The 26,224-nt window shown below is 36.6% G+C and overlaps 1 protein-coding gene across 2 annotated transcripts in view; it reads right to left on the reverse strand.

Annotated features, from left to right (window-relative positions):
* Window positions 1–26,224, reverse strand: part of UNC13B (unc-13 homolog B) — a 233,920-nt gene that overhangs the window by 149,619 nt on the left and 58,077 nt on the right. The window contains exons 2-6 of one of the 2 annotated variants that reach the window (XM_068551974.1): window positions 24,013–24,042; window positions 21,139–21,238; window positions 17,150–17,267; window positions 15,923–16,046; window positions 5,472–5,545 (exon numbers count right to left, since the gene is read on the reverse strand). In XM_068551974.1, coding sequence (XP_068408075.1) covers window positions 5,472–5,545; window positions 15,923–16,046; window positions 17,150–17,267; window positions 21,139–21,238; window positions 24,013–24,042 — 446 coding nt within the window. The remainder of the gene's footprint in view (window positions 1–5,471; window positions 5,546–15,922; window positions 16,047–17,149; window positions 17,268–21,138; window positions 21,239–24,012; window positions 24,043–26,224) is intronic. The other variant, XM_068551975.1, reaches the window with a different exon arrangement.

A 26,224-nucleotide genomic window follows, 5' to 3' on the forward strand; every position in this document is an offset into this window, starting at 1 on the left:
AAAACAAAACAAAACAACAACAAAAAAACTATAGCTACCTATAAAAAGGTTTAGCATTTGACTGGAGTCAAATTTCTTATCAAACAGAAACAGATCATCCTGCTGATTTCCCTGTGTGATCCTGACATACAGGCCAGACTATCAGATATGGCATTGGCCCAATGTAACAGGCTAAAGCAGGATAGCAGGAAGGCTGTTCTGACCAAGGGCACCTGGGCACCATTCCAGCTCTACCAGGCAGCTGTAGAAGGCTTAGCCTTAGAAGCTCAGAGGACTTAGAAAACTCAAATAATATATAGATTTCCCCATTTGGGTGATGGAACTGAAAAGCTCTCTGAGACTTGAGTTTTCTCCATCTTTAAAAAGATGAGGCTTCCTCCCTCACAAGGTCACGTGGGAAGTGAAATTACTTACGTAAGCATGTAATACAACATCTGGTATTTACTAGTGTCCCCTTCCCAGTTATACTCTAACCTCCCCAACACAACCCACCACTATCACCACCAAAAAACAGAGTACTGAAGCCATGAAAAGAAAGTTCAATAAAAGGGAGCCAAATTAAGTTCAAGTCTTGAAGATGGACAAGATTTGGAAAGGCAAAACAAAAAGAAAAAGGTATAAACAAATTAACACAGGTACACAGAGTCTGGAAGAAAAAATGGTTTGGTTCAGAGCCCATTGGAGGATTGGGAAAACATAACTTGGTCTAGCAACTTGCAAATATAAGTTGCAAATATGAGTTTTCATCCTGACTCTGCCATTTATTAATAAACTATAAGATTCTGGGCAAGACAGAGCTTCTCTAACACTGGAGGAGTCATTCATTCAACAGATATTTCTTGAGTGCCTATTATGTGCAAGGCCTTGTTCCAGGCACTGGGGGAATAGAGTTTGTAATCATGGTAAAGAGTTTAGATTTTACTGTAGTCTATTGAGAAGGTATGTAAAGTTTTAAACACCAGAGGGATATGACTTCATTATACTTTAAAAATCACTCTGGCTTCTGTGTGAGAAGAACTGTAGGCAACCAGAGGGGAAATAAGACTAATTATTGCAATTGTCCAGATGAAAGTTGATGGTGGTTTACACATGAGTGTTAGTGGTGAAGGGCATTTCAAGTGGTTGGATACAAAATACAAAACACTTTTTGTATATAAATATACTTTTATATATAAAGTACTTTACAAGAAACAAACTACAATACAAATATCAGAGGTAGACAGTGCTATTACTATTTCCTTTAGGGGAAGGATCAGAAGTCAAGCACAGTTTAAACAATATAAGAGTATTAGTAAAACTGTCAATCATAAAAAAGTTCAAAACTTCTTAAAGGCTAAACAACCCACTCCAAAGTAACAAAGGGACTTGGTTATAATAACTATTATAAATAATGGTGATTTTTATAGGCAGTACACAGGCACAACAGTGATGAAATCATAAAACTTTAAGCATTAAACTAGAAGAATTCAGACTTAATAGATGAGAGTAGATATTTCCAGCAGACATATTTAATGAATCTCTTTCAGGTCCAAAGCAGAAAGCTGAAGACCAGCTAGAGCCTAATTAATAATATTAAGAGAGCTAAGGAAAAAAATCCATAATACCTATGTACAAGAAAATAAAAGTAGTACAAGTAAGGAAAATTATAGGCCAATCTCATTTATGAATACAGATGCAAAAATCCTAGATTACCAAACCAAATCATATGACATTTATTTATCATAAATAAGTCTTTATATTTCTGTGTGAATATGTACGCATATGTATGAATGCTGGCATATAAATTTTCATGTATCATGACCAGAAGGACTTTAAATGAAAGGACAGTTCAATATCTGAAAATCTATTCATGCCATTCACCACACAAACAGACTAAAGGAGAAAAACTTTGTGATCGAACAATGCAGATAAGATCTTGATAAAATCCCTTACTTTTTCATGACAAAATATCTTAGAAAATCAGAAAGAAAATGGAATTTCCTTAATCTGATAAAGCGTACCTATCAAAATCTACAGCAAATATCATACTTCAAGATTTATGAAGCATTCCCCTTATAGTCAGGAAAAAGACAAGGCTTCCCCACTTTCACCATTAAAAATTACACAGGATGTTTTACACAATGAATTTTTAAAAATAAGGGGTCACCAAAAACAAGGAAAGTCTGAGAAAATATTACAGCCAAGAGAAGCCTAAGGAGATATTACAACTAAATGTAATCCAGTGTCCTTTATGGGGTAATGGAACCAAAAAAACGCATGAAATAAAAACTAAGGAAATTTGAAAAAAAACTAAGGATTTTTATTTAATAAAACAAAATAAATAGAAATATAAAATATTAACCTTTAGTTAATAATAATATATCAATATTGGCTCATTAATTGTAATAAATGTACCATACTAATGTAAAATGTTAATAATAAGGAAAACTAGAGGGAGGGGGCGGGTAAGATGTGATATGGAAGCCCTCTCTACAAACTGCTTAATATTTAAGTCTGTTAATAAAAACATATGTAAAAATTTCACTTAAAATATAAGACATAAGGATTGAAAAGAGATAAAAACTTATTATTCAAAGATGCAAAAACTAAAAAACCCAAAGGAATCTCTAAACTAGTAGAATTAATAAGAGTTGGTGAATAAGATCAATACTAAAAAAAAAAAAATTGAGCAGCATTGCCTTATATAGATAGCAATGACCTATTAGAAAGTGTAATTTTTAAATATACCATTCACAATGATTAGGAATAAACCTAACAAAAGAAGTGTAAAAACTGCATGGAGAAAATAGGTTTTCCTCCTATAAGACTTCTCAACTTTTGATGCTTAACTATATTTATTACGTTTCCTGCTTATTGTCTGTCTCCTCCTATTTGATCCAAGAGGACGTTGATCTTTGTTTTAACTTCTGATGTATACCAAGCACCTACGACAGGGCCTGGTACATAGTGCTCAATAAGTTATCTGGTGAATAAATGACTAAATGAATGTCACCAATAAACGGACAAATGCAAATTTAAATGATAAAGCTCTAAACTCATTAGATTAGCACAAATTTTAAATCTGGCAATAACAAGTATCAGTAAGGATACAGAGCAGCAGAAAAACTGGAATATAAATTGGTATAATTATTTTAGAGAACAACTTAGCAACATCTAGTAACATTACACAGAGCACATTCCACAACAAAGCAATTCTATTTCCAGGTATATAGCCAGAGAATCTCCCATACATAAGCAGAGAGAAACAGGGTCAGAGATGTTCACTGAAGCATGCATTTATAATAGTGAAAACCTAATTTTCCATGAGTAGGAAAAGTAATAAATAGTGATACATTTCCACTCTGTCAAGTGGTAGATCCCTAGGCCAGTCTTGACCCAAGAGGCTGCTGTGGATGGGAACTGTTGCACACCATCAGAAAAAAAAAGATAAGATTCTACATTGTGTTTTTAAAATGGTTTTGCAGCGAGTATGACCAAATTTTGATAATCACTGAATCTTGGAGATAAGTGTACAGGTTTCATTTTACTAGTCCTTCAACTTTTATATTTGTTTAAAATTTTTTCATGATAAAAATAGAAAAAAGAAAGGAAGACGCTCCCACTAACCAAAGATGAGACAAGTTTAGCATCAAAAAGAATAAAGATTGCAATGGATTGAAACACAAATATATCAAAATTCATAAATTGATAATAATATGCCACTAAAAAAAAGAAAACAACTCACTGGTCACCTTGAGAAGCTGCTTATGCAACAGCTCATTATTTTGAAAATTGCTAAAGAGAATGTTTTTCTTGCACGGACTTTATTTCAAGTGAACCAAATAGCTGATGAGGCAGACAAATCATAGATAATAAATGTTGAAGAGATGATATAATTAGAAAATCATCATTGTGCAACCCTAATAAAATAATGATTATTATTTGCTGCTAAAACCATTAGGTAAAAGGCTGGTAGGATCACTTTAAAATGGATGAAATAGGCTGACACCAAGTTGAGTCCACTGTGTAATTTTAACATCACTAAAAGTGAGGCAAGACATAATCTGCCTACAAAAAAAAAATAAAAAGATATGTTGTGAAGTCCTAATCCCCAGTACCTATGAATGTGACCTTATCTGGAAATAGAGTCTCTGCAGATGTAATCGAGTTAATCCAATGACTGGTGCCCCCACAAAAATCAATGGAAATTTGAACACAGACACAAAAAGAGATGAGAACGTATCGTGAGGATAGGCAGACACAACCCAGGAAGGCATGTGATAGTGGAGACAGAGACTGAAATAATGTGTCTATAAGCCAAGGAACAGCAAAGACTGCTAGGAAGCACCAGAAAGTAGAAGAAACGCCTGGGACAGCTTCTTCCTCAAAACCTCCAGAAGGAACTGATCCCGCCAACACCTGATGTCAGAATTTTAGCCACCAGAACTGTGAGAGAATAAATTTCTGTTGCTGCAAGCCACCAGTATGTGGTACTTTGTTTTGGCAGCCCTGAGAAACTAACACACTCATCAAATCACTGCATTTTGGCTTCCTGTACTAACCTGTGGATATTGATCATTAATTGACAAATCCAATGGCTCCACTTCATCACTCATCTTCTTTGCTCTCGGTAATATTTCACACTGTCAAGAATTTCTGCCTCAAAACTTTTTTTTCCCTTTGTTCCATAAACTTTTTTCTGGTTCTCCTACTCTCTCTTTCAGGCAGCTCTTCCTCAGTCTCTTTTGTTTCTCAGGATTCTACCTTTGATGCTTCCCAAGGTTTTGTCCCTGTTCTTCAATACTCTTTCTACATACTTTACCTGAGTGAGCTCTTCTATTCCTATGACTTCAATTGCTACAAATATGTTGATAAATCCAAACTCTATGCCCGACCTCATCATACCCTGAGCTTCAGATTCTCTCATGACGTTGCTTACCAGATGTTTCCTAACAGGTTGCCTACCAGACAAATTTTCTAATAGCCCAACATGCCCTAAAGTAAGAAAACTTATCTTTTCCCTCCACCACCACCAACAAAAACATTCCCCATTCTTGCTGGCCCAGGGTGAGCTGATTGTGTTCTATTCTGTGCACAAAACTCATCTCTGGAAATAAGTTAGGACAGCGGGACTAAGCAATGCAATAGTCTAAACATTCCTAAAAAGAGCACACAATAAGGATACATATCCAAAAATCTGGGAATAAGCAGAAAAAAAAGGCTTCTGCTCATCTGTGTAACAAGAGGACAGATTCCCTAGTATAAGCTTGCTCCCCAACAGTCTAGAGCCAGACTAGCGCCAATTCAGCCACTTCTGGGGGACAATGGGAAGAAAAGAAAAAGCAGATAGATCTTTCTAATAATAGGCAATCTTCTAGCTACCTTTTTTCTTTAATGCAGTTTAAATTCTGTCATTCTTCAACATGTTCCTGGGTCGCTCCCTTAAAGTGTCCTATAAAGACACTCTTTACATTGTAAAAAACAGTTCCTACCTCATTGTCAGTTCCCAAGGCATTGATTTGCTCCAATTTGTAGGTCCAATATCTGGCTTCCTCCTCTGGGATATCTATCACAAAAAAGAAGAAACCACATTACCAGGTTAATAATTTTATCATAGGTTGATAATACTTTATTCAATCAAACAATCTAAGTTAGAAGGGTGGTGGTGATGGACTAATTTTACTGATGGCTTGGTTCTTGCCATGAACATTATCTTGAATCTTCACAAAAACCAAAATAATATATTACTATTCCCAATGGATCAGAAGATTTAATATTGTTAAGATGTCAATACCTCCTAAAGTGACTGAAAGATCCAACACAGTTGCTATTAAAATCCCAATTTTTTTTTTACAGAAATATAAAACCCTATCCATATGGAATCTCAACAGACCCCAAATACCCAAAATATTCTTGAAAAGGAAGAACAAAGCTAGAGGACTCATACTTCCTTATTTCAAAACCTACTAAAAAGCTATAGTAGGGCTTCCCTGGTGGCACAGTGGTTAAGAATCTGCCTGCCAATGCAGGGAACACGGGTTCGAGCCCTGGCCCAGGAAGATCCCACACGCCACGGAGCAACTAAGCCCATGCGCCACTACTACTGAGCTTGAGCTCTAGAGCCCGTGAGCCACAACTACCGAGCCCACGTGCCACAACTACTGAAGCCCACGTGCCTAGAGCCCGTGCTCCGCAACAATAGAAGCCACAGCAATGAGAAGCCCACACACCACACCAAAGAATAGCCCCTGCTTGCCGCAACTAGAGAAAGCCACGCATGGCAACAAAGAACCAAAGCAGCCAAAAATAAATAAATAAAATAAATTTTTTAAAAAAGCTATAGTAAATCAAAACGGTATGCTACTGACATAAAGACAGACATATAGACCAATAAAAGAGACTAGAGAGCCCAGAAATAAGGCCTTACATATATGATCAAATGATTTTTTTCAAGGGTACCAAGAACATTCAATGGGGAAAAGCGTCCTTTCAAGAAATGGTGCTGGGACTTCCCTGGTGACGCAGTGGTTAAGAATCCGCCTGCCAACGCAGGGGACACTGGTTCAAGCCCTGGTCTGGGAAGATCTCACATGCCACGGAGCAACTAAGCCCGTGTGCCACAACTACTGAGCCTGCACTCTAGAGCCCGTGAGCCACAACTACTGAGCCCACATGCCACAACTACTGAAGCCCGGCGCCTAAAGCCCATGCTCCACAACAAGAGAAGCCACCACAACGAGAAGCCCGTGCACCACAACGAGGAGTAGCCTCCACTCGCCACAACTAGAGAAAGCCCGTGCGCAGCAACGAAGACCCAATGCAGCCAAAAATAAATAAATAAATAAGTAAATTTATTTAAAAAAAAAAAGAAATGGTGCTGGCACTACTAAATATAAACAGAAAACGGGGACCTGCTGTATAGCACAGGGAACTATACTCAATATTTTGTAGTAACCTATGAGGGAAAAGAATTTGAAAAAAAACAGATGTGTACGTATTATAACTGGATCACTTTGCTATACACCTGAAACTGACACAACACAGTGGATCAACTACACTTCAATTAAAAATCAAAAATAAATAAAATCTTATTTAAAAAAAAAATAAATTTTTTTAAAAAAAGAGAGAAAACATAGGCAAAACACTCTCTGACATAAATCACAGCAAGATCTTTTTTGATCCACCTCCTAGAGTAATGAAAATAAAAACAAAAATAAACAAAAGGGACCTAATGAAACTTAAAAGCTCTCACAGCAAAGGAAACCATAAACAAAATGAAAAGACAACCCACAGAATGGGAGAAAATATTTGCAAACGAAGTGAACAAAAAGGGATTAATCTCCAAAATACACCAACAGCTCATGCAGCTCAATATCAAAAAACAAACAACCCGATCAAAAAATGGGCAGAAGATCTAAATAGACATTTCTCCAAAGAAGACATACAGATGGCCAAGAGGCACATGAAAAGATGCTCAACATCGCTAATTATTAGAGAAATGCAAATCAAAACCACAATGAGGTATCACCTCACACCAGTCAGAATGGCCATCATTAAGAAATCTACAAACAATAAATGCTGGAGAGGGTGTGGAGAAAAGGGAACCCTCCTACACTGTTGGTGGGAAAGTAACTTTGTACAGCCAGTATGGAGAACAGTATAGAGGTTCCTTAAAAAACTAAAAATAGAGCTACCATATGATCCAGCAATCCCACTCCCAGGCATATACCTGGAGAAAACCATAATTCAAAAAGATATATGCACCCCAATGTTCATTGCAGCACTATTTACAATAGCCAGGACATGGAAGCAACCTAAATGTCCATCGACAGGTGAATGGATAAAGAAGATGTGGTACATATATACAATGGAATATTACTCAGCCATAAAAAAGAATGAAATAATGCCATTTGCAGCAAAATGGATGGACCTAGAGATTGTCATACTGAGTGAAGTTAAGTCAGACAGAGAAAGACAAATATATGATATCACTTATATGTGGAATCTAAAAAAAAAATGGTACAAATGAACCTATTTACAAAACAGAAATAGGGTCACAGTTGTAGAAAACAAACTATGGTTACTAAGGGGGGGAGGGATAAATTGCAACATTGGGATTGACATATGTATAAAATAGATAACTAATAAGGACCTACTATATAGCACAGGGAACGCTACTCAATAATCTGTAATGACCTATATGGGAAAAGAATCTAAAAAAGAGTGGATATATGTATATGTATAACTGATTCACTTTGCTGTACAGCAGAAACGAACACAACCTTGTAAATCAACTATACTCCAATAAAAATTAATTTTTTTTTAAACATCTTTATTGAAGTATAATTGCCTTACAATGGTGTGTTAGCTTCTGCTTTATAACAAAGTGAATCAGTTATACACATACAATATGTTCCCATATCTCTTCCCTCTTGCATCTCCCTCCCTCCCACCCTCCCCATCCCACCCCTCTAGGTGGTCACAAAGCACCGAGCTGATCTCCCTGTGCTATGTGGCTGCTTCCCACTAGCTATCTATTTTACACTTGGTAGTGTATGTATGTCCATGACACTCTCTTACCCTGTCACATCTCACCCCACCCCCTCCCCATATCCTCAAGTCCATTCTCTAGTAGGTCTGTGTCTTTATTCCCGTCTTGCCACTAGGTTCTTCATGGCTTTTTTTTTTTTTTCCTTAGATTCCATATATATGTGTTAGCATACTGTATTTGTTTTTCTCTTTCTGACTTACTTCACTCTGTATGACAGACTCTAACTCCATCCACCTCATTACAAATACCTCCATTTCATTTCTTTTTATGGCTGAGTAATATTCCATTGTATATATGTGCCACATCTTCTTTATCCATTCATCTGTTGATGGACATTTAGGTTGCTTCCATGTCCTGGCTATTGTAAATAGAGCTGCAATGAACATTTTGGTACATGACTCTTTTTGACCTACGGTTTTCTCAGGGTATATGCCCAGTAGTGGGATTGCTGGGTCGTATGGTAGTTCTATTTGTAGTTTTTTAAGGAACCTCCATACTGTTCTCCATAGTGGCTGTATCAATTTACATTCCCACCAACAGTGCAAGAGTGTTCCCTTTCCTCCACACCCTCTCCAGCATTTATTGTTTCTAGATTTTTTGATGATGGCCATTCTGATCGGTGTGAGATGATATCTCATTGTAGTTTTGATTTGCATTTCTCTAATGATTAATGTTGTTGAGCATTCTTTCATGTGTCTGTAGGCCATCTGTATATCTTCTTTGGAGAAATGTCTATTTAGGTCTTCTGCCCTTTTTTGGATTGGGTTGTTCGTTTTTTTGTTATTGAGCTGCATGAGCTGCTTGTAAATCTTGGAGATTAATCCTTTGTCAGTTGCTTCATTTGCAAATATTTTCTCCCATTCTGAGGGTTGTCTTTTGGTCTTGTTTATGGTTTCCTTTGCTGTGCAAAAGCTTTTAAGTTTCATTAGGTCCCATTTGTTTATTTGTGTTCTTATTTCCATTTCTCTGGGAGCTGGGTCAAAAAGAGTCTTGCTGTGATGTATGTCATAGAGTGTTCTGCCTATGTTTTCCTCTAAGAGTTTGATAGTGTCTGGCCTTACATTTAGGTCTTTAATCCATTTTGAGTTTATTTTTGTGCATGGTGTCAGGGAGTGTTCTAATTTCATACTTTTACATGTATCTGTCCAATTTTCCCAGCACCACTTATTGAAGAGGCTGTCTTTTCTCCACTGTATATTCTTGCCTCCTTTATCAAAGATAAGGTGACCATATGTGTGTGGGTTTATCTAAAAATTAATTTAAGAAAAAGAAAGAAAAGGTGCTAGGATAACTGAGTACCTACATGCACAAAATGAAGGTGGACCCTTATTTAACATCATATAGAAAAATTAACTCAAAATGGATCAAAACCTAAATGCAAGACCCAAAACTAGAAAACTCTTAGAAAAAAACATAGGGCCAAAACTGCCCAACACTGGATTTAGCAGTGATTTCTTGGATAGGACACCAAAGGCACAGGCAACAACAACAAAAAATAGACAAATTAGACTTCATTAAAATTAAAAACTTTTCTGCATCAAAAGACAGTATCAACAGAATGAAAAGGTAACACACAGAATAGGAGAAAATATTTGCAAATCATATATCTGATAAGGGATTAATCCCCAGAATATACAAAGAACTCCTAAAACTCAACAGTAACAAAAACCCAATTCAAAAATGGGCAAAGGACTTGATAGACGTTTCTCCAAAGAAGATATAAAAATAGCCAAAAAGCACATAAAAAGATGCTCAATCATTAGGGAAACTACAATGAGATACCACTGCACACTCATTGGGATGGCTACTATCAAAAAAACAGGGGGAAAAAACCCCAAAAAACAAAATAACAAGTGTTGGTGAGGATGTGGAGAAATTGGAACCCTTGTACACTGTTGGTGGTAGTGTAAAATGGTACAGCTACTGTGGAGAACAGCATGGCAATTCTTCAAAAAATTAAAAATAGAATTACCATATGATCCAGAAATTCCACTTCTGGGTATGTACCCAAAAGAACTGAAAGCAGTATCTCAAAGAAATATTTGCATACCCATGTTCACAGCATTATTCATAATAGCTAAAATGTGGAAGCAACCTAAATGTCCATCAATGACTGAATAGATAAGCAAAATGTGATATATACATACTAGGGAATATTATTCAGTCTTAAAAAGGGAGGAAATTTTGACATATGCTACAGCATAGATGAACCTTGAGGATATTATGCTAAGTGAAATAAGCCAGTCACAAAAAAACAAATACTGTATGATTCCAATTATATGAGGTACTTAGAGTAGTCAAAATCAGAGATAGAAAGTAGAATGGTGGTTGCCAGGGGCTGGGGGCAGAGGGGAATGGGGAGTTATTGTTTAATGGGTATAGAGTTTCAGTTTTGCAAGATGAAAAGAGCTATGGATATGAATAATGGTGATGGTAGCACAGCGTTATGAATGTATTCATACCACTGAATTGTATATTTTAAATGGCTGAGATAGTTAATTTTGTGTTACATGTATTTTACCACAATAAAAAAAAGAGTAAAGAAAAATGGTACACATACCCTCATTGTATATATTTAAGATGGACTATAACAACTTCCAAAAAAATGAAACATCTTTTAAAAACATCAAATGTGGGCTTCCCTGGTGGCGCAGTGGTTAAGAATCCACCTGCCAGTGCAGGGGACTCGGGTTCGAGCCCTGGTCCGGGAAGATCTCACATGCCGCGGAACAACTAAGCCTGCGCGCCACAACTACCGAGCCTGCGCTCTAGAGCCCGTGCGCCACAACTACTGAGCCCACGTGCCACAACTACTGAAGCCCGCACGCCTAGAGCCTCTGCTTCGCAACAAGCAAAGCCACCGCAATGAGAAGCCCGCACACCGCAAGGAAGAGTAGCTCCCGCTCGTTGCAAGTAGAGAAAGCCCGTGCGCAGCAACGAAGACCCAACGCAGCCAAAAAGAAATAAATAAAATTAAAATTAAAACTAAAAAATCAAACGTACCCATATATTCAGCACAAAAGAGAAACACTGAGACAAAATATGGATCAGGTCAACTTTGGTGACATTTAAACAGGTACACTTTTTAGTAGTCCACATGAAGGAATCAAATACAGTCCTTTCTCCTTTGTCCCTCCTATCCAAAATTTCACCTCCTTCCCCTCAAACCGCTCTTCAGCAATTGGTGGCAATATTTCAAAGTCTTATAATAAAACCTTCAAGTAATTTACTACCTAATTTGTACAGCACTCCTCAGCCATAAAATGGTTTACTTTGCACTTGTTGAAAAGAAGTGAGAGGGGAGGAAGAGCTGCTCTGCTGCAGTCTATAAGTTCTGATGTAGAACAAGTTCACCAAGATACATTGTTAAGTAGAAAACAGCAAGGGACAGTGAATGTGTTAGAATATGCTACTATTTGTTTTTAATAGGGGTTGGGGGTCTACATATATGCTTATAGATTCAAAGACTGCCCCTGGAAAGATATACAAGAAAGTATTAATTGTGGTAGCCTATAAGAAAGAAAGATAACTGATTTGTGAGGGAGACCTAATTTTCCCTGAGTAACTTTTTAAACCATTGTGCATGTATTACTGCCTCACCCCTCAAAATAGCTTTAAGGAGAAAAATACAGAGCTACAAGGATGTTTATTGCAGTACTATTTATAATAGTACAAACTTTGAACAATCTAAGTATCCAACAAGAGGAGTGGTTAAATATATTACAGTTTAAATTAAAAGCCTAGGCTCTGGAGCCAAATCATCCGAGTTTCAATGCTGGCTTTACCACTTACTATCTAAATGACCTTAGGCAAAAGATTTAAATACTTTCTGCCTCTGTTTCCTCATCTCTAAAATGGAAATAATATTTGGGTCTACCTCAAAGGATTGAAGTGAGGATTAAATGAGGTAACATTTGTAAATGCTTCGTGATATACCCACTGCACACAGTTACTGGTCAACGAATGTTATTTTTATTATTATTGTGCATTCATACAATAAAATAAAATCAACCACTGAAACACATTTTATATAACATTTATATTATAATTATGTTATTGGTAAATAAAACACATTAAAATGTAATATATACAGTGCCATTTTATAGGAAAAACTGTATATGTGTATTAAAAAAACTAAAAGAAACATAACATAAAAAACATCTCTAGTAGGTGAGATCACAAGAAATCTTTGTCCTTTTGCACACCTGTATTTTCTGAACTTACAACATAATTTTAAAAATTAAAAGTTACTAATTTTAAAAGATGATGGTATAAAATTTAATAGAATATTTCAGAGGTTTCTTAATTATCCAAAGGAAAATTCCTTTGCTGAAATATGGCATGCTGCAAGCCAAAATCTTCCTTAAGAAGGACCCTTTAAGTTTTCAAAAACTATATCCCAAACATGGTTATCATACAGACAAAAGCTTATTAGCACACTCACATTAACTCACAAAGACACTTATCTGAGAGTTTACCTTAACGTTTATTCAAAAAAAAATTTTATTAGGTGCCTATTACGTGCCAAGAAAACATTAGAGATACCAAAATAAACTATGCAAGTGCCCTTATGAAACAAAATCTAAATAGAAATGTATACTACTCCCTATGACACAAAACAAGTGATGCAGTTTTGAAAGAGAGGAATGTTTACTTAAAATGCAACGGGGAGTCGACTGACCAACTTCCAGCATGGCAGTGTGAGGAGCTCCACGGATCTACTTCCTAGAGAATATACTTTTAAAAAATACCATTTAAAGTCTCTAGAAATGGTCCTAAGAAACATATATTCAAGAAAATCTACTACAACTTTAAGAATAGCCAATTTCTGTTGTATTTGAACCAAGACCCATCCCCACCCACCCCCCTCCCAATTCAACAAGACAGAAACTCCATTCCAGACTAGTACAGCTGAGAACACAGCATTAAGAATACAAGCAACTAAGCCACAAGCAAGAACTCCAATTACTTTTCTCTTCACCTGCAACTTGGCCTACAGACACACAAGAAAGTCTTCTTTTCTATTTTTCTGAAGTAATAGTTGCTCTGAGTTTAGTTATTTCTGAGCTTACTGGAAAATCATGCCATTTTTGCTCAAATCACCATAAGGTACAACATATAAATAGATTGAAATCATAAGACAGCAGCAACAACAATAGTATACATGAATATCAGTAAACAGTCAAAATTAAAACTGTATAAAGTTAAATTAAATTAAACAAGATACCAACATTTAAAAATTGGGAAATTACAAAATGTTGGCAAAGATATGCAGAAAAGAGACACCTGAGACATAGTTGGTAGAAATATAAACTGGTACAATCTTTTTTTTTTTTAACACAAGCAACTTGGCAGTACTAGGAAGAGTAATGATGCACATACCTTTTACCTATTCTTTATTTAATTAATTTTTATTGGAGTATAGTTGATTTACAATGTTGTGTTAGCTTCTACTGTACAGCAAAATGAATCAGCTATACATATACATATATCCCCTCTTTTTTGGATTTCCTTCCTTTTAGGTCCCCAGAGTAGACTTCCCTGTGCTTTACGCAGTATGTTCTCATTAGTTATCTCTTACACATAGTATCAGTAGTGTATATATGTCAATCCCAATCTCCCAATTCCTCCCACCTGCCCTGCTTTCCGCCTTGGTATCCATACTGTTTGTTCTCTACGTCTGTGTCTCTATTTCTGCTTTGCAAATAAGATCATCTATACCGTTTTTCTAGATTTCACATATACGCATTAATATACGATATTTGTTTTTCTCTTTCTTTCTGACTTACTTCACTCCATATGACACTCTCTAGGTCCATCCACATCTCTACAAATGACCCAATTTCGTTCCTTTTTATGGCTGAGTAATATTCCATTGTATACATGTACCACATCTTCTTTATCCATTCCTCTATTGATGGACATTTAGGTTGCTTCCATGTCCTGGCTATTGTAAATAGTGCTGCAATGAACATTGGGGTGCATGTGTCGTTTTGAATTATGGTTTTCTCCAGGTATATGACCAGTAGTGGGATTGGTGGGTCATAGGGTAGTTCTATTTTTAGTTTTTTATGGAACCTCCATATTGTTCTCCATAGTGGCTGTACCAATTTTGTTTCCCATCAACAGTGTAGGAAGGTTCCCTTTTCTCCACACCCTCTCCATTATTTATTGTTTGTAGATTTGACCTATTCTTTAAATTCTACTTTAAGGAATTTATCCTAGATTCATAAATGGGCATAGATAAAGCTGTTCGTTACAGCGGTATATCAAAAAAAACTGGAAACAACTTACATGTCAATCAATAAAGGATTGCAAAAAAAAGGATTGCTTAGATAACTTATGATATAAAGCAGCTGTTGAGATCAGCAAGATAGATCTTAAAGTATAACATGAAATGATGTCCAAGATAATATGCTTTAGTTTATACAATACTATCACCATATATAGTACATAGAGTATGACCCAAATTTTGTCAAAATAAATTTCTAGAGAAGAAATTTCTTGTGCCTAAACCAAGACACAAGAAAGTTAACAGTGGTTTATTTCTGGGGAATGCAAAGGAGGTCAAAAGAAGTAGGAAGAGAAACTTAACTTTTTATCCAGGTACATTTCCATGCTATTTGAATTTTTATAAGGAACATGTATTTTTGTGTGATTTTTTCTTTTTTCTTTTTTTTGGCTGCGTTGGGTCTTCACTGCTGCATCGGCTTTCTCTAGTTGTGTTGAGCCGGGGCTCCTCTTCGTTGCGGTGCATGGGCTACTCATTGCAGTGGCTTCTCTTGTTGCGGAGTACAGGCTCTAGGCGCCCGGGCTTCAGTAGTTGTGGCTCGCGGGCTCTAGAGCACAGGCTCAGTAGTTGCAGCGCACGGGCTTAGTTGCTCCACAGCACGTGGGATCTTCCCGGACCAGGGCTAGAACCCTGTCCCCTGCGTTGGCAAGTGGATTCTTAACCACTGAGCCACCAGGGAAGCCCTTTTTGTGTGATTTTTAAAATTACTTTGTAAATTACTATTCTATTTATTAGTGCTACTTCAATGCTTAAATTGACAAATCACAAGGTATATATTCACTTCAAGGCAATAAATGTTAAAATATTATCAAAAGAATAAATCATTGATACTCTGACAAGCAGGTATTTTATTATAATAAACAGTTATAAGAAACTAAATGACTTGAAAAGAATGCTTTCAGTGTGGATTCTTTAATGAGCACCATTCTAGAGTCTACTTTGCACATTCCTGAGCTAGGTGTTATAGGGAATGGAGTGGAAGACAGAATGCCCTGAAAGGAGATGGCTGACAAAAGACACAGTAAGAAAACAACTAACAAACAATTTCAAACAATGTGGTAAAAAGTATTAAATGGTTTTTTAAATCTAATCAGACTCACCAAAAGGCAACTCAAATCTTGTATCCAGCAAAATTTTATGGGGAGTTGGGTTTTTAGTTCCACAGATCTCATCATCTTTCATTAATGTCTCTGCCTCCAATGTGGACCATTCCCCAGGCCCTTCCTAGAAAAGAGATCTAAGATTAAACTTCACTCTTTCATGATTACCCTCTTGGTTAAAAGGCCAGGTCTTTTTCTCTCATTTTCGTTGTCAGAGAGCTTCTGAGGGCCATTCACATATCCTAATGAGGCAAACACATCAGAGTCACCACCAGCCTCTGCTGTATGTGGCTTCTGTTCTCCCTCTTTGGTGGGAGAGCAGCTTTCACTGTGCTCAGCTTTCTGCCAGCCCACCGAGGATAGAATTTCCAGAGCGCTAAACTCAAAAACAAAGCATCTCCATGGATCAATATTTAATCTGTACAATTCTTAATGACTATGTCACTTAATGTGTCACTATTTCTAATCACTAAAGAGCTAGTAACATTGCTAGTTAAGTTGACCTGAACTGGGACCACAGTGAAAATATTCAAAGTGAGTGTCATAGGGAAATGATGCTGAGTTATGTTCTAATCTGGTAAAGTGGAGTGGAAATTCAGTCTTGAAAATAGTGTATTAAGACAAGTGTGAATACCAATTGCCAAGCCTGTAGTTCCTTAAACTCTGTTAAGGTTATATGTGGAAGAAGGAAGACCGAAATCAGGTCCCTGGTATAGGTGACTCAAAGAGCTGGCTGAGGAAGTTTAATGGGACTCCTCTCAGAACAGTGTCTTAGAGGGAATGCAGAAGCCACAGGTATCCTAGATCTCTCTCTCTCTCTCTCTTTCTCTCACACACACACACACACACACTCTCTCTCTCTCTCTCTTCCTCTCCCCCCACCCCTCTCTCCTCCTCCCTCACACTCCCCTCCTTCACCCTGCTGATCCCACCCACCCTACCACCACCACACACACACAGAGTACTCAGAAGGGGCTATCTACCTTATAAGGCTAAATAGGTACTCTGGTACCTCTGAGCTCAGTCACAGGGCAGAGGGAAGGCCAGACTTAAATAAAATCCCCTGAACCTCTGGGTGACATTAGGAATAAGCTGGTTTTATGTCCTCTAATTAGAAAGGGGGCAGAGAAATCTGAGCTATATGGATGAACATTAGCTGAATGGAGCTAGGATGCGGAGAAGCAAGGGCTAGAACCCTACCTCCAAATGGGCAATGCACTGACTGACCTCATCTGACTGACGAATAGTCTTCAGTGCAATCCACACAGTCCCCACCATGGTGTCCCAGATCAGTCCTTTGTTCCATACTTCCACACTTAGACCCAGGTCCAGGCGACTAATCTCACTGAAGGAAAGAAGAAAGCCCTTTTTTAGAAAACCAGGTAATATGAAAGAAACATCTACATCTCCTGTTTTGCTAAACCTTGAGTATGTCCTGATCAGGATCCTGTCATCAGGGAAAAATCAAAATGTCCCTGATGCTGCAACCACTCTTTAGGTTCCTAGAAACCTATGTAGGGTATGCACAGAAAAATGCCAGTCAGTCTGTTCCCTCTCCTTTGGAGCTACAATCATGGTTAGACTAATACAGTTTCACAAGAAAAATGAAGCCAAGCAATGAGGGCATTACTGCCAGGAGTGTCTGCCTACAATCTCCAAACTTAAGCAACAGTTTTATATGTTTTATTGTAATACTAGCACTGCCTCCAACTTATACCTCTGGATACAGGGAACTATGAGGAAAAAGCAAGGCTTCTTTATAACAAATATGAAAGGGAATCCAAGCAAAAGTAAAAGGGGCCATGAGAAGATCTAAGTTTGATGGGAACATGTGGTCAGAGGCAGTTGAGGGACACTGGAGTGTGCTAGTTCATTATCAGTTAAAGCAGGTACTGTCACTTATAAACAAAATGATCACAGGATAATGATAAACACAATGATTTTCCTGTAATAATAACAAGGAAAAATTATTTAAAAAGAAATTATTCCAGAGAGCCAGGTGACCACTAAGCAAAAGCAGTGTCATACATGGAAGAATATCAGCTTGGAAGGGTTAACTCAAAAATAATTATGGACTTAAGGTGAAACAAGCAAACACTTATGTTAATGCTAAAAACATTCTCCAGAAAGCTCTTATGGAAACACAAGGTTATTTGAGGGGAAATGTAAGAAAGATGAGAAAAGGCCAATTCCAGCAGGAAAAGCAGAAAGGTATTCTCAGGAAAACAACAGCTATTAATCACATGTAGAAGTTTCGAGTTTGTGCTTTAGAGATAGCTTGGCTTCCCTGTTGTACTATTAAGATACCTGTTCTCAGATTCACTAGTTTAGGATGTGGCCTTATAGCCATAAAATTCATATCAAGTGTGTTGAAAACAAGTGAAGCAAAGCAAATTTGCCCCTTTTACATAAATACAGCAGAATAGAAAAGTACTGAGTTCATTTTTTTCACTTATGTTCCCTGACATGTACAATTCATATGGCTTGGTACATTGGGGAAGACACACAATATAGGACCTAGCTCCTATCTCTAAAAACTTCCAAGCTATCTGGAGAGCTGTTCAAAACCAAAAAGTAGGTGACTAAACCCAGCCACTATGTTAGGGCATTCACAGTGGGGAAACTGAGCTTCTGGCACACAGTTTCATTCAGCCTAATTAATTGATTAGCCTTGGAAAAATATATGTAACAGCCCCAAATCTTTTGAATCTGGAAAAGAAAAATTGCTTGGGGATACATATACAATATTCCCAAAGCAAGTCCTAAATAGCCTCTCAAGCCAATAGCTAAAAGAAATAGCCAGAGGTCTTTACAGCTTGACTTGGACAGATAAAGAAGAAAATCTGTTCTTCAGGGAACTCTGGGGAATAAAGCCCAAACAATGAGGATATCTTCTGTGAGAAGTCTCTTATCTACATCTGCTCAGATGGCCCAACTAAGAGAAGTCTGAGAGCTCTGTTTATGCCTCATCCCCAGAGCTCTGGGGAAGTTTCTGTTCTGTTAACTCAATCAACAGTATATGTGCACACATGTATATAAGATTCTGAGCTAGGCAAATTCACAGTAAGTGAAGATGCCCTCCTTGCCCTTAAGAAATGAACAATCTAGTCCTGGAAATAAGACAAAGAAATACTAAAGATAAATGAGAAGTACCAAAATGAATGTTAGATGTTACCACATAATACATTAGGGAGAAAAAAAAAGGAGAAAGGGGAACAAGTGACCAGCAATGGAGTTACCAGTGACAGAAGAGCAGGATACGAGGAATAAGGAATAGGAGCAGTAAGGTGGATAATGTAGCTAATAAAACCTGTGTGTAGAAGGAGAGAGGACAAAATTCACACAGCATCTCAAGGTGGGAGACAGAAGAAAAGTCACACATATCACAGTAGGGTTGAAAGAGTAAGTGCTATGGGAAATTGGAAAATAAGTAAGAATAAAGCTACTATGCTTTATATGCTTTATTTGATCAGAGACTGCAGAAGATTAATATGTTTCACATGCTGGGAACAGTTATAACAGCGAGTGATTATTAGAGCCAACTGGAAATCAAGAGAAAGCAGGATTGCTAAGTTTATATACCACAGCCAGAACTGTGGTATGGCTAACAGGGAAGAGACTTGAAAAAACTGTTCATACTTGACTTTACATGAGTGAAGAAAGAAACAAATGGTCTCACTCTGATGTCAATATAACAGACAGGAAGAAATGAGGTTCATAATCTTGAGAGAGAGGCAACCAGTGAGAAATTTGACACCACTAGTCTCTTCTTGAAGCCCCAGTTCTTCAGCTTCCAGGACACTACTATCTCATTTCTCCTTCTTGCTCTCTGTTCACTCCTTCCTAGTCCTCTTTGTCCCCTCTTTAAATGCTGGTGCTCTCCAGGCTCTACCCCAGGCCCTTTTCTCACCCAACACACTCTTCCTAAGCTTTCTCGTCTCTGCCTATGGCTTCAACTGACCAAAATATTTCTCCAACCCAGGCTTCCATGAGTACCAGGTTCAGTTTCTAACTTATCTTCTGTAACTTTCTTCTTACCTGTCCTATAAGAACTTCAAATATAAGCTTGTTCATAACTGATATATTATTATCTCCTATCCTAATGAGTAGCACACCACTCACCCAATCATCCAAGACAAGTCTTGGTTCTACCTCCTTAACAGCTTCTATCCATCCTTTTCTATCTATCCTTCTGTTACTGTCTTAGCCCAAACCCTCATAATCTTAACCTTTAACTATTATAATAAAGTTTCCTAAATGGTACTATAAGCAGCAATATACTAAAAGCCCAGAGGATTGGAATGTTTCCCCATAAAAAGAGTCATCCTGTGTCTGAGATGGACTATAAAACTCGCAAAGCAATGTCACTTCAATCACAAATTTCACTGCAATTTTAATACATTTTCTTGGTTGACCCCCTTGTGCCCACCTTCCCAAAAAATAAGCATAACCTTGTAAGCGAGAGTAGACCTTTACAGATAAGGAAACTGACACTCAGAGAAGCTAAGTGATTTGGTCAGCCCTTCAAAATGATATTGTACATTTTTCTTCCCTTTCCTAGAGCAGAAAAAAAAAATTGTTGAAATTTAAGAGGAAAAAAGGAAATAGCAAGTTTTTGAAGCCAGAGCTTACAATCATAATATACTAAATTTTGTGTCATATGCAAGCACTTCTACTAATATTTACTCATTTTTATTAATTAGATGAAGGTAGAACATTTTACTCCATAAAGCAAAAGGATTATAAGCACAGACATCCTCATCTTCCAAAGCAGGTGACTTGGAAACACACAGTCCTCACATGCATAACCACATTCTGAGAATCAAAGAAAGATTAAGTTAGGTTTAATATCATGCTCCGTATGTTATACTATACCTAATTCTGACCACTAGGAAAATCTGACTAGGTAGTGTTTTCACCCATGTAAACTGAGCATTTACTCAAATTCATAATTCGCCTCTGAAAATAGATTACAAATCGGGAGACAACAAAACTGCAGATGTACTTTACCTACCACACACCTCACTTGTTCCTCTCTCTAGTTTTCAAAAAGAATATTTAACATGCTATTAAAATGTGTTTTTAAATATTTAACATATTTTATAAGTCTTAGATATACACAAAATCTTCAGCCTCTACTTGTTTAATCCAATGTGATTACCTTGGAAATATTGTCAAATATTGTAGGCATGCTGCTGCTGCTGCAAAGTACTTACAACATAAAATCTTGTTCCCAGGAAGGTTGATCGCCACGGACTGCTACAGTTGTGCTCTTCACATTTTGCACTTTCAGGGTCACATATGTGTTAAATTTGTCTTTGAAAAAATGCAAAACAAAGATATAATACTTAGTGCTCAGATGGTTATCCAGTCTCACAAAGTCCTTGGAATTAAGTAATGTCCAAATTACAGTATATGTAAGAAAAAATGGAATTATATATTGTACAATATAGCATCATTCTAAGAAGAGAGGTACAGAAAAATTAGAAAACACACACTGTTCTCAAAAGCATAATCTACAATAGTGTTTTTCAAATTTAAGGACTATATTTTATATTTGACCAGTAGATACACATACACACACATACAAACAAAAACAAAAGCTTTATGAAATGCAAGATGTGATACATTGATATTTTTATTCTAATTTTTAAAATATTAATCATAAGTAACTAAATTGACTTTATAGACCACCTGCAGTTTGAAAAAATAATAATCTAATTGATCTTACAGGAAAGATAAGATATGCAAATTAATAAAATGTATAAAGAAATAAGTACCACAGAGAAAGAGAAAAAGTACTAAAGGAAGGCAGAAGAGGAAAGAGTTACCTCTATTTGTTTACAGGGACAAGAATTGAGGAAAAATCCTCATAAAGGAAATGGATTTCAAGCTTGATCTATTCACCCTGGCCTAAAGCACAACTTACATAAAAAAAAAAATATTATCACAGAGTCGGAAAAAGGAAATTCTCTAACCTGAGAGTATAAATTGAGTACCAAACAAAGGTAGGTGGCCTGGATCTCAAAACTCAGAAATCTGACCTAAGACTTAACACAGCACATTTTGTTACTTCCTTTGTATCAGCCATGATGAGGGACACTGAATTGAGAGTTCACTTCTCTATGTAAGAAGTTAATCATAATTTTATAAAATGAAAAAAAAGACTATCATTTTTGACTCATCAAATTGCCAAAGATTGCTTAAAACAATTACCTATGTTAGAGGTGTGAGAAAATGGGCACTGTCATGCACTTCTAGCAGAAGGTAAATCTTTCTCTTAAGTATCAAAAAAACCTATGTAGTTTTATACCTACAATTAGTCTACAATTATACCAAAGATATATGAGGATACAAGCCCACCCACATGAGGGAATTCCCATACATATTTGGTAGTAGCAATGCAGTATACCCCTAAGCTGTTTTCTATCATAGGATTTTGTACTCCATTCCCCATATCCAACCATAGCTGACTAGACCAAAAGGAGATGCCACCCAAAAGCAGCCAGCCAATTCATAAGCTGACCAAAAGCTGAGACCAACATGATTCCCTCTCAAAAGATGTTCAGTAGGGAAAACAAAGAAATAGTAACAATTGATTGGTGCTGAAGCTTGAAGGAGAGGCATATAAATTCTATTGGAGCAGCCACTATGGGGTGTGTGCAAGACAGGTAAGCATAAAAAGCCTGCTGGAAGAGAAAGGAGAGCAGAAAAGCTTCTCAGAAAGAAGAGAAGCCCTAACCCAGAGCCACTGGAGAGAGCAGTAGGCCCAGAAACTACTTTAGTTCCTGTTGCACCCAGATTTGGTATTTCAGATTTTCTTGGCTTCCCAATCGTGTTTTTTCCCCCATAATCCACAGTACCCTCCTTTTGCCCCCAGAAGGAACTAGAGTAAGTCTTTATAACTAACTTGACATTCAGTTAAGAAAATGTGTATTAAAATAAGGAGATACCATTTTCACCTTCAGATGAGCAAAGATTAAAAAGTTTCATATTATCTAATATTGATAAGGATTGGGGAAAACAGACACCCATATACTTTTGGTCTGACTATAAGCTAGCAAAATTTTTCAGAAATGAAATTTGGCAGCAGCTACCAAATATGTTTAAAATACATACTTTGGCCCAACAATTCTCTACTTCTAGACTCTAGCATACAGATACATTTTCAAAAGCAGGCAATGATAAATGCACAAGAACATTTATTGCTTATAATAGCAAAAAAATTGAAATGACCTGAATATTCAATAAGGGACCTAGGGTACAACAAAATTCTGTATACTTTTTTTTTTACAGTAGGTTCTTGTTGGTTATCTGTTTTAAATATAGCAGTGTGTGTACAACACTTTGAAAGAAAGAACCAGATATATGTATACACACATATACACAAGAAAAGACTTTCATGATATGTTGTTGGAAAAAAAGCAGGTTGCACAAAGACATGTGTAGCTGATCCATTAGTGTATACATGCACATACAGAGTAAAATTCTGAAAAGGTATATAAAAGCCTCAAAATAGTTACTTCTGAGAAGCAGAACTGAGTTGGCCAAGAGGTAAGGAGACTAACTTTTCACCAGATTGATATAGATTTCTTTGATGTTTTACGATAGCACTGTTTTTTTTCAACTTTTTGAAGTGTAATTGGCAATTAAAAATTGTATATATTTAAGGTGTACAACTTGATGATTTTATATATGTATACAATGTGAAATAATCACCACAATCAAGCTAATTCACATTCCTCACCACCTCATAATTAGCATTTTCTGTGTGTGAGTGTGTGTGTGTGTGTGTGTGTTGAGAACACTTAAGACCTACCCTCTTAGCAAATTTCAAGTATACAATACTTGTTAACCATAGACACATTGTTGTACATTAGCTCTCCAGAAATAATTCATTTTGCATAACTTAAACTTTGTACCCCCTTGACCAATCTCTTCCCATACTGATTTTTAATTAATTTAATGAACTTAGTGAATTTAACTAATTTAATCAATGAATCAAATGAAATTAATGATTTTTTGAAAGAATGCTTTTACATCACAGCAAGTATGGGGAGAAGAACATAATAATTAAAGGCTGGCCTTACCTGGTGAACCCTGGAATTTGGCTCTTTTAACTGCAAGAGAGAAAAAGAGGACACCGTGAAGAATTCTTGCAAATTAATTTATTTAACCAGCATTTATTGAGTAACTACTATGTGCCAAGACTAGAGTTAGGACTAGATTTTCAAGTCTAAGTCATTAGAGAAAAGAAGCTGGGACTTCTGATCAAAGCTTGAATGCAGAGAGTTAGAAGGGCCCTTAAAAGTCATCCAATCTAATCTCATACTCCATGCAGAAATCTCTTACAGCTTCCTGACAAAGAGGTAGAGGGAACTAAATTACTCCTACGGCACCCAATTTCATGTCAGATAACTTTCTAAGGTTTAAATTATTTATGTTCCTTATTTAAAACCCATCATAGGAACTCCCTCATTCCACTCATGCCAAAAGAAGACCTTAACAGGCCAGATCTGGACAACAGGTTTTAAACAAGAGTGAGAAGTAACTTCTTTCTGGGAATAAGCAGATATCAAGAAGAGTTCCTGTCCAAATAAAAGGTATCCAAACTGGAAGAGAAGAGGTAAAATTGTCATTATATGCAGATGACATGATACTAAATATATACTGAAAACCCTAAAGACTCCACACAAAAACTACTAGAACTGATAAATGAATTCAGCAGGGTAGCAGGATACAAGATTAACATACAGAAATTGGTTGCATTTCTTTACACTAACAATGAAATATCAGAAAGGGAAAGTAAAAAAACAACCCCTTTTAAAATCACATCAAAAAATACTTAAGAATAAACCTCACCAAGGAGGTGAAAGACTTATACACCAAGAACTATAAAACACTGAAAAAGGAAATTGAAGAAGATTTAAAGAAATGGGAAGCTATTCCATGCTTTTGGATTGGAAGAATTAATATTGTTAAAATGGCCATACTACCCAAAACAATCTACAGATTTAATGCAATCCCTATCAAATTACCCATGACCTTTTTCACAGAACTAGAACAAATAATCCTAAAATTTATATGGAATCACAAAAGACCCAGAAATGCCAAAGCAATACTGAGGAAAAAGAACAAAGCAGGAGGCATAACCCTCCCAGACTTCAGACAATATTACAAAGCTACAGTAATCAAAATGGTGAAAGAAACCATAAATAAAATGAAAAGACAACCTGCAGACTGGGAGAAAATATTTGCAAATAATATGACCAACAAGGGTTTAATTTCCAAAATATACAAACAGCTCATGCAACTCAGTTACAAAAAAACAAACAACACAATCAAAATATGGGCAGAAGACCTAAAGAGACGTGTCTCCAAAGAAGACATACAGATAGCCAATAGCCACATGAAAAGATGCTGAACATCGCTAGTTATTAGAGAAATGCAAATCAAAACTACAATGAGGTATCACCTCACACCAGTCAGAATGGCCATCATTAAAAAGTCTACAAATAACAAATGCTGGAGAGGGTGTGGAGAAAAGGAAACCCTCCTACACTGTTGATGGGAATGTAATGGTGCAGCCACTATGGAAAACAGTATGGAAGCTCCTCAAAAAACTAAAAATAGAATTGCCATATGATCCAGCAATCCCACTCCTGGGCATATATCCAGACAAAACTATAATTCAAAAAGATAACATGTACTCATATGTTCATAGCAGCACTATTCACAATAGCCAAGACATAGAAGCAACCCAAATGTCCATCGACAGATGAACAGATAAAGAAGATGTGGTATATGTATACAACTAATATATACAACTCAGACATAAGAAAATGAAATAATGCCATTTGCAGCAACATGGATGGACCTAGAGATTATCATACTAAGTGAAGTCAGAAAGAGAAAGACAAATACCATATGATATCACTTATATATAGAATCCAAAATATGACACTAATGAACTTATCTATGAAAGAGAAACAGACTTACAGACATAGAGAACAGACTTGTGGTTGCCAAGGGGGGAGGTGGTGTGGGGGATAAATTGGGAGTTTGCAATTAACAGAAGCAAACTATTATATAGAGAACGGACAAACAACAAGGTCCTACTATATAGCACAGGAAACTATGTTCAATATCTTGTGATAAACCATAATGGAAAAGAATATGAAAAGAATGTATATGTACGTATAACTGAATCACTTTGCTGTACAGCAGAAATTAACACAACATTGTAAATCAACTATACTTCAATAAAATAAATTTTAAAAAAAAAAAGAGAGAGAGGGAGAG

Source organism: Eschrichtius robustus, chromosome 10 (assembly GCF_028021215.1).
Source record: "Eschrichtius robustus isolate mEscRob2 chromosome 10, mEscRob2.pri, whole genome shotgun sequence".
NCBI lineage: Eukaryota > Metazoa > Chordata > Mammalia > Artiodactyla > Eschrichtiidae > Eschrichtius > Eschrichtius robustus.